At 35.9% G+C, this 13,417-nt stretch overlaps 1 protein-coding gene across 3 annotated transcripts in view; it reads left to right on the top strand.

Moving 5' to 3' along the window:
* Nucleotides 1–13,417, top strand: part of LOC150108602 (tubulin polyglutamylase complex subunit 2) — a 70,763-nt gene that overhangs the window by 17,053 nt on the left and 40,293 nt on the right. For all 3 annotated transcript variants that reach the window (XM_090416050.1, XM_090416052.1, XM_090416051.1), the window contains exons 3-4: nt 1,759–1,846; nt 7,981–8,109. In XM_090416050.1, the coding sequence (XP_090272176.1) occupies nt 1,759–1,846; nt 7,981–8,109 (217 nt within the window). The remainder of the gene's footprint in view (nt 1–1,758; nt 1,847–7,980; nt 8,110–13,417) is intronic.

The raw sequence follows: 13,417 nt of genomic DNA on the forward strand, positions 1-13,417 counted from the left end.
CATTACTTGTGAAGGTTCTTTGGAGATGTTGTAGTTCATTTTTTAGATCTTCATCATCTGACAGTATAGATCTAGCACAATGTGCTCGAGTTGAGATGATACCCACTTTCTCTGCAGGATAGTTGATGTGAGGATGCATACAGGTATCTATCTGTGTGTGTAGATTTTCTAAAGATTCATATTTTAATAGAATCAGATAACTTAGTAAGTCTTACATCCAGGAAGGGAAGAGATCCATTTTCTTCAACCTCCATTGTTAATTTGATATCTTGGTGGAAGTTGTTTAAATGATTTAAAAAAGACTGAAGGTTATCGGTGCCATGGTCCCAGATAAGAAATATGTCATCTACAAATCTTAGCCAAATTTTTGGTTTAAGAGTAGCTGAGGAGATTGCCTTTTGTTCGAAATCTTCAAAAAAGATGTTAGCTTCCTGTAAAACCTTTTAAAGATGAAGCCAGAAACTTAGATAAGCTGTAGGTAGGCGAGTCAATACTATCTGCTATTGGTCTCAGTGGGTAGTTTTCCTTGTGTATCTTTGGGAGATCATATAACCTTGGGATGAGTGGATGTAAAGAGCAAGCAGCAAGGCGTATATTTTGTGGAAGTTCTGTGGCTTTTTGTAAGAGGTTGTTTGTTTTGTTATGTATCTCCCTCGTTGGATCTCTCTCACGCACGCTGCTGCTTAACAATAGAACTTCAACACGGACCGTAGCTACAGTTCAAAGCTAACTGATTTTATAATAGTTGTTTTATAGTGATACGATGTTTCTTATAGTATTTACTTGCTTTCTATGTTCCCACGCCTGAAGAAGTCAGAGAATCCGATGAAACATGTTGCGTTTTGAATAAATTTAATTGTTATTCTAGTCTTGGTTATAGTCAGTATATATAAATATGAACATATCCCAGTACCGAGTTAATACTACAAATTGCTATATATATTATATATTTAGTTTTCTGGCATAAGTATGAAACTGTGTTGTTAATTTATATACACACATACACATAATATATAGTTTTCTGGCATATATATGAATCTATATTGTTAATTTATATAACAATAAATAATTATTATATATAAATTTATATATGTATGGTTATTTGTATGCAGATTGACTCGGTTTATGAACACGTTTAATAATTTTAATGACTTAAACCACCTAGATAATTAAGAATAAAAGTTTAATATGGACACAACTAGTTTCGTTGGTAAGCCAACTTCGTCAGGTGTCAAAGTACAATATCTATATATATATATATATATATAGTAGTTTTTTTTTTTTTTTCACATCAGTTACTTCATTAGTGTGCTCACTCTGTATATACTGCATATTCCATGTACCTTAGATAGTAATTTATTCCACAAATGAAGAGCACATTAATTCTGCTTGACATGCATAACTCTTGTTTTCACTTGTTCTATCTTGTATGCTGATGTTTGTGTGTGCAGTATGAATTCTTACAGTGCTTAAACTTGCATAAATGACTTTCTTTTGTGAACTGATCATAAAATATTAGTAAGATAACTATACTGTTCCACTTAATTAAAATTATAAATGTAATTATTATATTCACTGTTTGATTCAGAGACAACATTTACCTTTTGTATATGTTTAATTAATTATAACGATTATTTGTTGTGGTATTTTTTTTCCAACCATTTTGAACTTGAACATGTTTGAGAATATTAATGTATTATTAATTGAAATTATATAAACAGATATCATCTAATTTAATTTCATTACTCATTATTTTAGCGAAATAACTGTATCCTACCACTGGATCTGCAACATTTTTATTTGGCAACTGATGGATTACAAGTCAAATGGAATATAAAAATGAAAGGTAAGTTGAAGGCCAATTTTTATGGAACTTGAACATACAGTTAGTAGTTATCTTCTACACTATTAGTGGTTATGTATTGTTTTTAATAGATCAATAGTTATCTTCTTTTGCTATGCCTTATCCCATGTTAAATGGGGTCAGCATTCCTATCAATATGTATTGTAATAGATCAACAATTATATTGTAATTATATTGAGTTATTTTTATCCCCTTATCTTTTTAAGCTCGGAATGATTTGTCTTCAGGTACTTTGCTTTATTTTCCTAACCTTTGTACTAAAAAGAATATAGATTATTGCAAGAATTGGTCAACAGCTATCATCATTGCCATCATCAGGGATCACAAAAAACGATATGTGCATGCAGGCACTAACACTGGGCAAATTAGGCTGAAGAAAGGCAAGTTAGGCCTAGAGTCCTGAATGTCCCCCCACCCCCACCTCGAGTGAGCTAAATTGGGTAGTCTCGGCCTTTGGGCTGAAGATCTTAGGATGTATGTTTTCTGAATTTAGGGCAGTCTCGTGCATCCAAATTTGTCGAGGTTTTGAAAGTTTTTCAGGGTTGAGACAGATTCGAGGAAATAGCCTTTCATATTTGTATTTGCTGCAGTGGCCTTCATTCAGTGTATCCTGTGGTAGGTGTCCAAAGCATAGTCAGCAAGTCCTGAGTGGCTGTATTGGTGGAACCTGATGTATTCCTTGTGTTCAGATATTCTGATATTGGCTATCCTGCCATTTTGATCATAGTAGTACAGTTTGCAACTTCAAGGGACCTGGTATACTTCTGGTAGGTATAGGGGATGTGGCGGGTCTTTGATGCAACAGATAAGAGATGCCAATTTCTTGTGTGGTCTGTAAGTGGTCATTTAAGATTTTGTCAATTTTTCGGTGGACTATATAAGAACTATCAAAAAAATCCATAAATAAAATGTGCCATTATGTCCCATTGTGAATGACATTGATTCACATACAAATTAGCCGAACATGTAGCCAAAATGTTCAAAGAATATACTGGTAACACACCTTCACACACAAAAAAAACTCAGCCCACATTAAAGCCAGTATAGAAAACCTCCCATTCCAACACACTGACATAATGGTCAGTTTTGATGTGTCCTCTTTATTCACTCATAAGACCTTAGACCTCACCCAAGCCATATTTCTTCCTAATATCTCAGCTCTGTTTCAGTTTTCTATGAACTCAGGCTATTTTGTTTGGCAAGGAAAATTCTACAAAGAGATAGAAGAGACAGCCATAGGTTTTCCATTTTCTCCACCCACCATGGCCAACTTCTTCATGGAGACCTTTGAAGAAAAAGCTTTAAATTCTGCCCCACATAAACCCACTGTCTGGCTATGCTATGCTATGTAGATGATGTGCTCTCCATTTGGCTGCATGGTGTGGATACACCCCACAATTTCTTAACACATCTAAACAATTAACATCGCAGGATCCAGTTTACGTTAGAAAAAGAAAACAGCAAAAGTCTCCCATTCCTAGACACTCTGATTGATTACACATCAGCCTGATGGGTCCTTGGCATTCTCTGTTTATAGAAAACCTGCACATATAAGTCGATACATTCACCATAGTCACCCATCCTTAACACTTTCTGTTTCTATTTTTAGATGTTTCTATTTTTAGCCAATGGCAACAACCCTAAAAAATATTAAAACCCTGTAACTGCAACCCCCCCCCTTTCCTCTCCCTTCAGAGCAGAGATTACTCAAATCTATCACCATTCCATATATCTGTGACACATCTGAAAAATTGAATAAAAAAACCCTAAGGAAATACAACCTTACAACCATTTACAGACCACATTATAAATGGGCATCTCTTATCTAGTCCACCAAAGACCAGCCACATCCCTGAGACCTACCAGGAATATACCAGTTCCCTTGCAGTTGCAAACTGTCCTACTTCAGTCAAACTGGCAGGACAGCCATTATCAGAATACCTGAACACAAGGACTACATCCGGTTCCACCAATACAGCCATTGAGGACTGTGCTTTGGACACCTACTATCACTGGATGAAGGCCACTGCAACAAATACAAATATGAAAGGCTATTCCTCAAATCTGTCTCAGCCCTGAAAAATTTTCCAAGCCTTTACAAATTTGGGAAGTATATACAAGGCTCAAGAAAGACAACAAAAGTCGCTCTAGGAGCGACTTTTGTTGTCTTTCTTGAGCCTCATTTGCCCAGTGTTAATGCGTGCATATATCATTTTTTTTTGTGATCTCTGATGATAGCAATGTAATGTTGCTGAAATATAGGAAAGTATTAATATGCAAAAGAGTTGGCTGTGCTCTTGATGTGATTATTTAATGAGAATCTTTGCAATTAGGGAAGATCTCAAAGAAGTGGAAATAATGCTATACAAGAGTTAACTGATGTTTGGTTCTAACGGATGTTTCTATTTTTTTTCCTTTTTTTTTTTTTCTTTGAATGTAAATCTCATCCATGAAAGATTGAAAACCTAATTTTACTTACTATTTATTTTGCTAATTAATGATTTTGCTTACTTTTAACCATTTTAAATGAGAGTTGTGTTCGTTAGTGCAAAGGGAGATGGTTCTTTTTTGAGAGTATTAATAACATCAAGTTTAAAGATGAGATGACAGTGTGAATCTTTAATTAATATATGAATGAATTTATCAATGAATATATGATATAGGAATTCATACATAAATAAGTTCCATTCATTCATTAATGGGAGGTACAGAAATGCAATACCTGTTATTTTTCTGTTTTAACAGTATGCTGAATGCATTTATGTTGTTTAGGTGTCTGAAGTTGATGGTTTGGTAGTGATGGAGCAAGATTACAATTATGTTATCACGTATCTAAGCCAGTCTAGTCAGCCCATCTACTAAGTACTACACCCTGCTTATTATTCAAAGAAAACATGACATATAAATTGCTGAGATGGAGGAAATAAAAGGGAAAAAAAAGAGCAACTTTGAAATTTATACAGCCGGGGTTGGTATCTTGAGTATAGGAAGCAAGGGATCTTGTGGTCATTTGCAGATAGATAATGCTTTAGGAAGCTTTCTATAGCATGTGGCTTGAGGAACCTGCCTTTCTGTCATACCTTCAAAAATAGTCAGTGGATTGCAGGGGGATATTCAGTTGTTTGCGGATGATGTGAAGCTGGGAAGGGTTATTAGTAATAGTGCAGATGTGGTAGTCATGCAAGAGGATTTGAATAAGCTAGACAGATGGGCAAATGAATGGAGGTTATCAGTTTAATGCAGCAACATGTAAGGTCTTGAAGTTTGGGACAAATCGATGGGATGCTACATGCTCTATTGGAGGAGATATATTGGAGGAAGTAGGGGAGACAAGAGATCTGGGGTTGATGATTGATAAAACCTGAAATTTAGGGGACATATTGCAAAGGTGGTGAAGGTAACACAGAGGATTGCCGCAATAATGAGAAGGATGCTGACCTGCAGAGATAAAAGAGTTATCATTTCATTGTATAAGACCTTGATCAGACCACATTTAGACTATTGTTCTCAGATTTGGTAGCCAGGATTTGAAGGGGATAAATTAACTGTGGAAAGGGTATAGAGGTAGATAGCAAAGACAGTTTCAGTACTGTACAATGTTAGTTATGAGGATCAGCTGAGGGAATGTGGACTGCAGAGTTTGGTGGATAGAAGTAGGAGAGGTGATATGATTGAGACTTTTAAACTGTTGAATGGTGGTTACAGGGTTGACACTGGGGTTCTTTCGCTTGGTTGAACAGCGGGAAGGAGTGATGACAAGGAACCATCTCTGGAAGTTACGAAAGGAAACTGTGAGCAAGAGGGTGATGAGTGGTTTCTTTGCATGGAGGGTAGTCGAACCGTGGAATGCATTGCCTGATAGAGTGGTGAGAGCGAGAACGGTCAATGAGTTTAAAGAGTGGTATGATAGACTTTGTGTTTCCTAGGAGGGACCTCCCACGATGAATCTTGATAGACTTGTGTTTCCTAGGAAGGACCTCCTGCAATGAGTCTTTTGATTCCTTGGAGGCCTAAATAATAATAATAATAATAATTTTCAGGCCTCCAGTAAGGTAACTTTATTTTGTTGGACAACAAAGGTTAGCTGTTACCTAGTCGTCTACCATTTAGATTGTTTAGAAGGTTGGTATGCAATGAAAAAACTTTATTTATTTATATTTTTTATGTTTAAGTATCACAATTAAGGAACATACCTGTTAGAAAGCAGCATCTAAAAGTGATGGTATGTTACCAGTTGACATTGCCAGCAGCAAACGTTAAAGTGCAATATAACAAACACTTGTAGATGTGGGGCTGGACCTCTCGTGATCAATCTTTTGTCTCCACTGAAGTGAGATGATAATAATACTAATAAAACATTGCTTTGCAGTTATTCTTTTGGGCACCTTATACTGGGTGGGCCAAAAGTCATGAAGGGTTCTGAAGTTTTAATAACTTTTTTTAATTGATTTTTTTATATTTTTCTTTACAGATTTTATAAAGTTGACCTTCGAGATTAACCATGGAAAAATTCATGACTGAACAGCGAACACATTTTGAAATTTCAAAATTTCAAAATGTGAAATTTCATTGTGAAATTTTACTATCAAAACTAAGGATCAATAATTCTGATCCAACAAGCATATTGTGCCATTATGGCATGAGAGATTCTCCAAGCGAATCAATAATTACATGTTTGATTGGTTTTGAGGAACAGGGTTCAGTAAATGACCTTCCATGAACAGGCAGACTATGCTTGATTAGGAACAAAGCCACAGTTGAGTGTGTAAGGGAGAGTATTGCAGAAGACCAGAGCACATCAACTTGAAGGTGGTCTGGACAGGTTGGAGTCTCTTGGATGACTCTGGCTTATTCTGTAAACCTTGAACCTGTTTCCGTATAAAATCCAATTGGTACAACAAGATTATGCCCACAGATTCCAATATGCAGTCAGATTTCAAGAATTAGCATGGAGAGATCCCAAATTTATCCACAAGCTGATAATGTCAGATGAAACACATGTTCATTTGAAGGGCTTCATTAACAAACAAAACTGCAGGATTTGGGGTTCGGAGAATCCTAGGGCAATTCATCAAAGGGAATTGCAATCCCTTAAGTGCAATCTGGTGTGACATTGGAAGAAGTGATCAGACTTTACTTTTTCAAAGACCACATTGGGAACCCTGTCAATGTTACAAGAGATGACTATCGGTCTATGATTGAAAATTTCTTACTTCCAGCAGTTCAAGATAAACATGACATGTGGTTCCAATAGGACAGAGCAGCAGCTCACGCAGAAAGGGCCACAATCCAACTGCTCAGGCAAATTTTTGAGGGAAGAATGATTTCCTGTGGTTGTGACATAAGCTGGCCATCGTGTTCTCCAGATCTGACGACTCTTGATTTCTTCCATATGGGGCTATCTCAAAGAAAAAGTTTATGTGTTAACAAGTCTCAGACACTCCAACAGCTAAAGAACAATATTCAAGCCGAAATCAGAGTACTGAACCTGAAACACTAAGAGGTGTCATGAAATATGCCTTAGAAAGGCTGTGTTTGTGCAAAGCAGAAAAATGGATGCCATTTACAAGATTTGATTTTCACACCTAGTGTAAATTTATTTCTTATATATACTGTATATGATCTATTGTATTGTAAATTTAAAACAAAAAATAAAGAAGTTATTAAATATTGAAACCCCTTCATCAATTTTGGCCCACCTTGTATTTTATGTCTACTGTTAATTATTCTCCTTTTATTTGAGTTTTTTATCTCTCTCTCTCTTTTGCTCCCCCCCCCCTTTCTCTTGCATTGAGAGTGATGAATTCATTATTAAATATTGGAATATCTTCCTATTATTACTCTATCTGGTTAACACTTCTCAGGAACTTATATCTCTTTTTAGTTTCCATGTTGAATAATGTGTAGCAGTCTGTGTGTGAAATGTATCTCATTGTGTTGACTGCAGATTTTGATGAACTCACATTTTTAATCTAAAAATAAAACTGATTTTAAACATGTTGTAAATTTGTCTAAAGTTATTCCATAATAAGTCTATTTATAAACATATTTAACTTTAATGATCGCAATATACTATATTGTATTAATGTTTTATTCATAAAATATTTAAATTTCAGGGGATCCTGTACCAGGGGGATGTATTGAAGTAAATTCATTATCAAAACTTCGTCGTGTGGCACCAAAACGCTCTAATCTTCATTCAGAGTTGCCTACCTTGTTAGATATTGAGAGTGATGATCTTGAAGGTTGGTATTCAGTGAAAAGCTTTATTTTTTATGTTTAGGTATGACATTCAAGGAATAAGGTTCAAGCTTTCAAAATAGAAGGTAGAGGATTTTGAGGGGAAAATAGAGGAGACTTTGAGTTTTGCACTTTAACCTCATATTTTTGCCAAAAATTATTTTTAATAATTATAATGTTTTTTTCACCCTCATTTCTAGAATCAATCTAAAATTATTCTCTGTACAATACTCTGTTTAACAAAGGTTTCATTATATATTCTTTATGTATATATAAAATGAAATGTAATGAATTTTCGGACAAGGTGCTGTTTTGTTTGATATTGAGAGTTAAATTGTGATGATGATCTTTTCCAGTATTTTGTTTGTCTCCAGTAATTATTAATATGATGTGCGTATCAAAATGATTTATTTTCTTATAGAAGAAAATAATATATTATCATTATTAACTCCACATTAACTGGTATTCATACAATACATATCATACGAACCTCTAATACACTCATTTTTGTTACTGCCTCTGTCAACTCCAGTTCTATCAGTTACCACTCTCCAAGCAAAACAACAGTCTTGACACCCTGCTAACCATTCTCTTACACAACTTCAAGAGTTGACTGTTCTCTCCAGTCATAATACATACTGAAAAAAAAATTATTTCAATCCTATAAAACTCCTCAAGTAACTTATGTTTCTATCATATCCTCTTTCCCCTTTTCTATCTACAAACTAAACATTGTAACCCATTTATCTGTTCTTCTAGAAAGTATTCCATAGATCTGACACTATATTGGTAATTTGTCTGTAATTTGTCTCATCACCAAGAAACCCAGGCACCCAAATTTCAGTCTATGGTCCAGATGTGTAGCATGTGTAGTCATACCAGAGCCTTGTAAAGAATAATAATAACAGCGCCTCCATAGCACAATTGGAAGAACGACTGTACGTTGTGCACTTCGATTAGTAAAGGCCTAAGTTCGATTCTCGTCATCATGACGGGAGGAATCTTTATATCGACTTTTTCAATTGAAAGTGAGTTAGCCGATCTCATACAGAGGTAGCAGAGTTTTCCCTCCCGGAAACTCGCGTTTTTCATCCCGCATACAGACAAATCTTCCCTTTAAACCCCACACAATTTACAGACAAAAATACTAGCTGTGGTAGTGGTGGTTGTGGCTAGATTGCATTGATGTAGGTTATTGGTAGTACAGGTTCGGTGTAGTAGTGGAGATGTCCTCCCGCTATGAGTCTTTGGACTCCTTGGAGGTGTCATGAATAATAATAATAACTTTCTTATTCCTATTTCAGTTTGATTTTCAACACCTGTGTGATCCTTTCATGCTATTTTGTCTACTTCTGCAATCCCCCTCCCTCCAAGAACTTAAACTTTGTATCCACCATCACCCCCAAAATCTCTAGCCTTATCTATTTCCTGAATTTTGGTTCAATCATAATACAGCTTGTAATCTTTTCAGCCCAAAGTGTATAACCTTTCACTTTTCCACACTAAGCTAACAACCTTTACCCACGATATTTTTCTATTTAAATCATACTGCAGTATGATTTAAATAGACCTTTTATCCTTTATTAACTATTACCTGCTAGCTTTGCATTATCAATAGATACCTAGATATTCTTCCTCAAATTGCTCCTTATATCATTAAATGAAAAAATTAAATAACAGTAGCCCAAGTATCAAGCCTTGTGCACTGCACAGGTTACCTGCCTTCTCCTGAATTCTGCTTCACCAAATACCACTATTTGACAACTGTCCATCAGCCACCCTCTTATCTATATCACTAGCTTCACAACTAGTCCCATTTGTCCAAGTTTACCCAATAGGGTTCTGTGCGGTATCCTGTGAAATGCTTTTTCAAAGTCTGGCCATGTCATGGCATAGCTATTTTCTTTGTCCATTTGAACTATGAATAAATTACTATTCTTCATAGATGAATGTTCCTGTCTATCCATTCCAAATTTTGGCCAAAACTAACTTTTCCAGTTTTCATCCTCAGTTCAACTGAAAAGTTGCAGAAGTAACAATTGATTAGTAGGGCTGAGAAAAGAAAGAATCAGGTGGTGTGAAGTAAGAATCGTGACCATGCAAACAAATGAGGAAAATAAGATTAGGAGAAAATTATGTATGGAGACTCAATGACCAGGGGAGTACTTAATGAAAGTGTAACAAAATCATGTTTTCCCAGTGCAAAAATTAATGATATTAGTCATGACATCTTAATGCAAAAAGATAAGGTGAAAGAATTAATTGTCTTGGTTGGCACTAATGATCTAAGAGGCAAGAAGTATTCTATGAGGAAGGATGTAAAGGAGTTGTTAGATGAAGCAAAAATGAAGAGCAAAAAGGTCAAGATGATATGATAGAGGTGAACTAAGAAGGAAGGCACTGATATCAAATGAATCAACATGTAGGTTGTGCTGAAAGAATTATCTAGGATTTGTGGATCTGTGTTTTATGGAAAGAAGGATTTGTATATGACCAACTGCATCTAAATGATTTTAGTGTTGGGTATCTAGAGATGGCTTTTTTCACGGAGCATGGTAAAGTGCAAATTCAGGAAGACTGAAGCAATTAGGGTGGAAGCAGTTGTGTGTGTGTGTGTGAAGGCACCCCCATGAAGCCAGTGAGTGTGAGAATGACCAAATGCAGAATCTAGTCTCTCAAGCAAAAATACTGAATAGGGTGGTCAATTCAGAAAGTAAAAGTGATTGGGGTCTTAAAGGGATGCTGCACTTTCTATATACTAATGCCAGAAGTATCAGGAACAAGAGGGAGGAGTTATTTGGCATTGGTTATTAATACAACCTTGCCAAAAGTTATAGGCATTATTGAGACTTGGCTGACAGCAGATGATGTAGTTGCAGGGATAGAATGTGAAAGGTTTAGTATTTTAGGGGAAGATAGAGGAGATAGGATGGGGGAGGGGATACTGCTGATGATAGTGGATGAATTGCATCCAAAAAGAATAGGAGATAGCAGTAGGGTGGCTGTTCATTTGAAGCAGTCAGATGTGAGATCAAAGCCAGTATGATAAAATATACAGTTGGTTGTTGATATAGGCCAGGGTTCTAGGGATGATCTGAAAGACATAATTAGTACAATAAGTGCAGGTCAGGTGATTATATGGGGGACTTCAACTATGGAGATATAGATTGGAAGGAAGAAAGATCATGTGGCAGGAAGGAAATGGAATTTATATACCTACTAAGAGATAATTACTTGAGGTAGCATGTGATGGAGGGGATTCATGGTTTGAGAGTATTGAAGCTGGTCATAGGATCAGAAGAGTTATCCATAACCAAGGTGGTCACATTGCCTCCGATTGGTGAAAGTGACCATGCAGTCTTGACTTGGAAGAATGTAAAACATGATGAATATTCTGTCAAGAAGGGATATATGTGGAATTACAAGGCAGATGATTATGACAATCTTAGGAGGGAGCTTGAATCTGTGCCATGACATAAAACGCTGCAAAGAAAGGAAGTAGTGCATGGGAGATAGTTAAGGGGCATCTAGAGAAAGCAATATTAAATACATCATCATCAAATTCCTGCCATGTACCCTCAAGCAGTGTACAGGATATGTTAGTACTACATGAAAAAAAATTACTCTTAAATAGTTCGTCATGAAAATTATAACTAGCAGGCTGGAAGAGTCACGACTGTTGTATGGAAAGCAAAGTCTGAGTATGAAAAGAAAGTGACTCTGCCAACTAATAACAACCCATGAGAATTCTATCAATATGCTTCAAGTAAAAATTGCAGATGGCATGAGGATGACAGATGCAGAAGAGGTTGTTCGAGTAATATGTACCCATTATCCATCTATTCCTTTGACCAGGATGTTTAATATTAGTCTCAGAACAGGAACAATTCCACAGGAATGGAAGGAAGGTATGGTAATTCCATTGCACTGGGGTGGTTCGAATACTGCTTTATCCAACTATTGGCCAATTATTATCTCAAGTGTGGTAGTGAATATTTTGAAAAATTGGTTAGGGCTTGCATTCAGAAATGGACTGACAGTGAATCTTTACTTTGCAATGAACAACATGGGTTTACTAAGGGAAGGTCATGTTTTAGCAGCTTGCTCACATTTATAATGATGTTACCATTGAAGTAGACAAGAGGAATAGATATACCATGATGCTTTTGGATTTAGCTCAGGCTTTTGACAGAATATACAGCATGGTACTGTTGCATAAATTGGAGAATATAGGTTAGGATTATAAAATATTAGCATGGATAAGAGAATGGCTGACAGACAGATATCAAAATCTGGTATACAGGAGATGTGATTCTGCAAGATTTAAATTAACCAATGATGTACCACAAGGATCAGTGCTTGGTCCACTGTTATTCAATCTGTGATATTGGAAAGGAGTTGACAGGTGACATACAGCTATTTGCTGATAATGCAAAGATAGGTAGACTAATCAGGAATGCTGCTGATATGCAGCATTTGCAGAATGATTTGAATAGGATTTAATTGTGGGCATGGGAAATGTGGAAAAATGGATATCAGTTCAATGCCAGTAAATGAAAAGTCATGCACTTTGCATTTACGTAATTAGATATTCATTGTCATATTGTATTGGTGGGATTATGCTAGAAGAAACTGATTAGACTAGGGTTCTTAGAGTGTTAGTCGATAGCAAATTGAAGTTCGGGGTGCCTTCTTGTCCTTTCCTCATCCTGCATAAAATGAAAAATTCCATCAACTGAAATCCTGTACGATCCTTTCAGAAGATCTTTGCTACAAGGGTCCTACAGGATTTCAGTTGATGGAATTTTTCATTTTATGCAGGATGAGGAAAGGACAAGAAGGCATCCTTGGAAGCTGAGAATAAATGCCGCTAAGAAGGGTAGTGAGGGCTAGATTTTTCTCTCATAGGGTGGTGTGTGATTGGAATGGATTGCCATTGGATGTTGTGTGTATGCAAGCGGTGTGAATGAATTCAAGAATAAGTATGATAGCTGGTGCGTGTAGTATGTGGCCTCCCTTGATGAATCCCCTGCAGGTTTCTCTTAATAATAATAATAATTTTTTCTATGAATCAGTAGGATTAGAGTTTATTTTATTACTTACCTTGTAGATATCTCAGAATAGGAAGTTCATTTTATGGATGTATTTGCTAATTTTAAGAACAGCGATGCTATTACTCTTATATACTTTGCTAATAACTATTTTTTTTTCACTTTTGTAGATTTTTAAGGGCAACTTATTGACTGATAGAGAGATGACTTTTTTTTGTAGGTGTGTCTGTCTGCAAAGCTTGATAATGTTGGCAGTTTGTTT

Source organism: Typopeltis vanoorti, chromosome 3 (genome assembly GCF_054136105.1).
Source record: "Typopeltis vanoorti isolate ZY-2024b chromosome 3, IOZ_Tvanoo_1.0, whole genome shotgun sequence".
Lineage (NCBI taxonomy): Eukaryota > Metazoa > Arthropoda > Arachnida > Uropygi > Thelyphonidae > Typopeltis > Typopeltis vanoorti.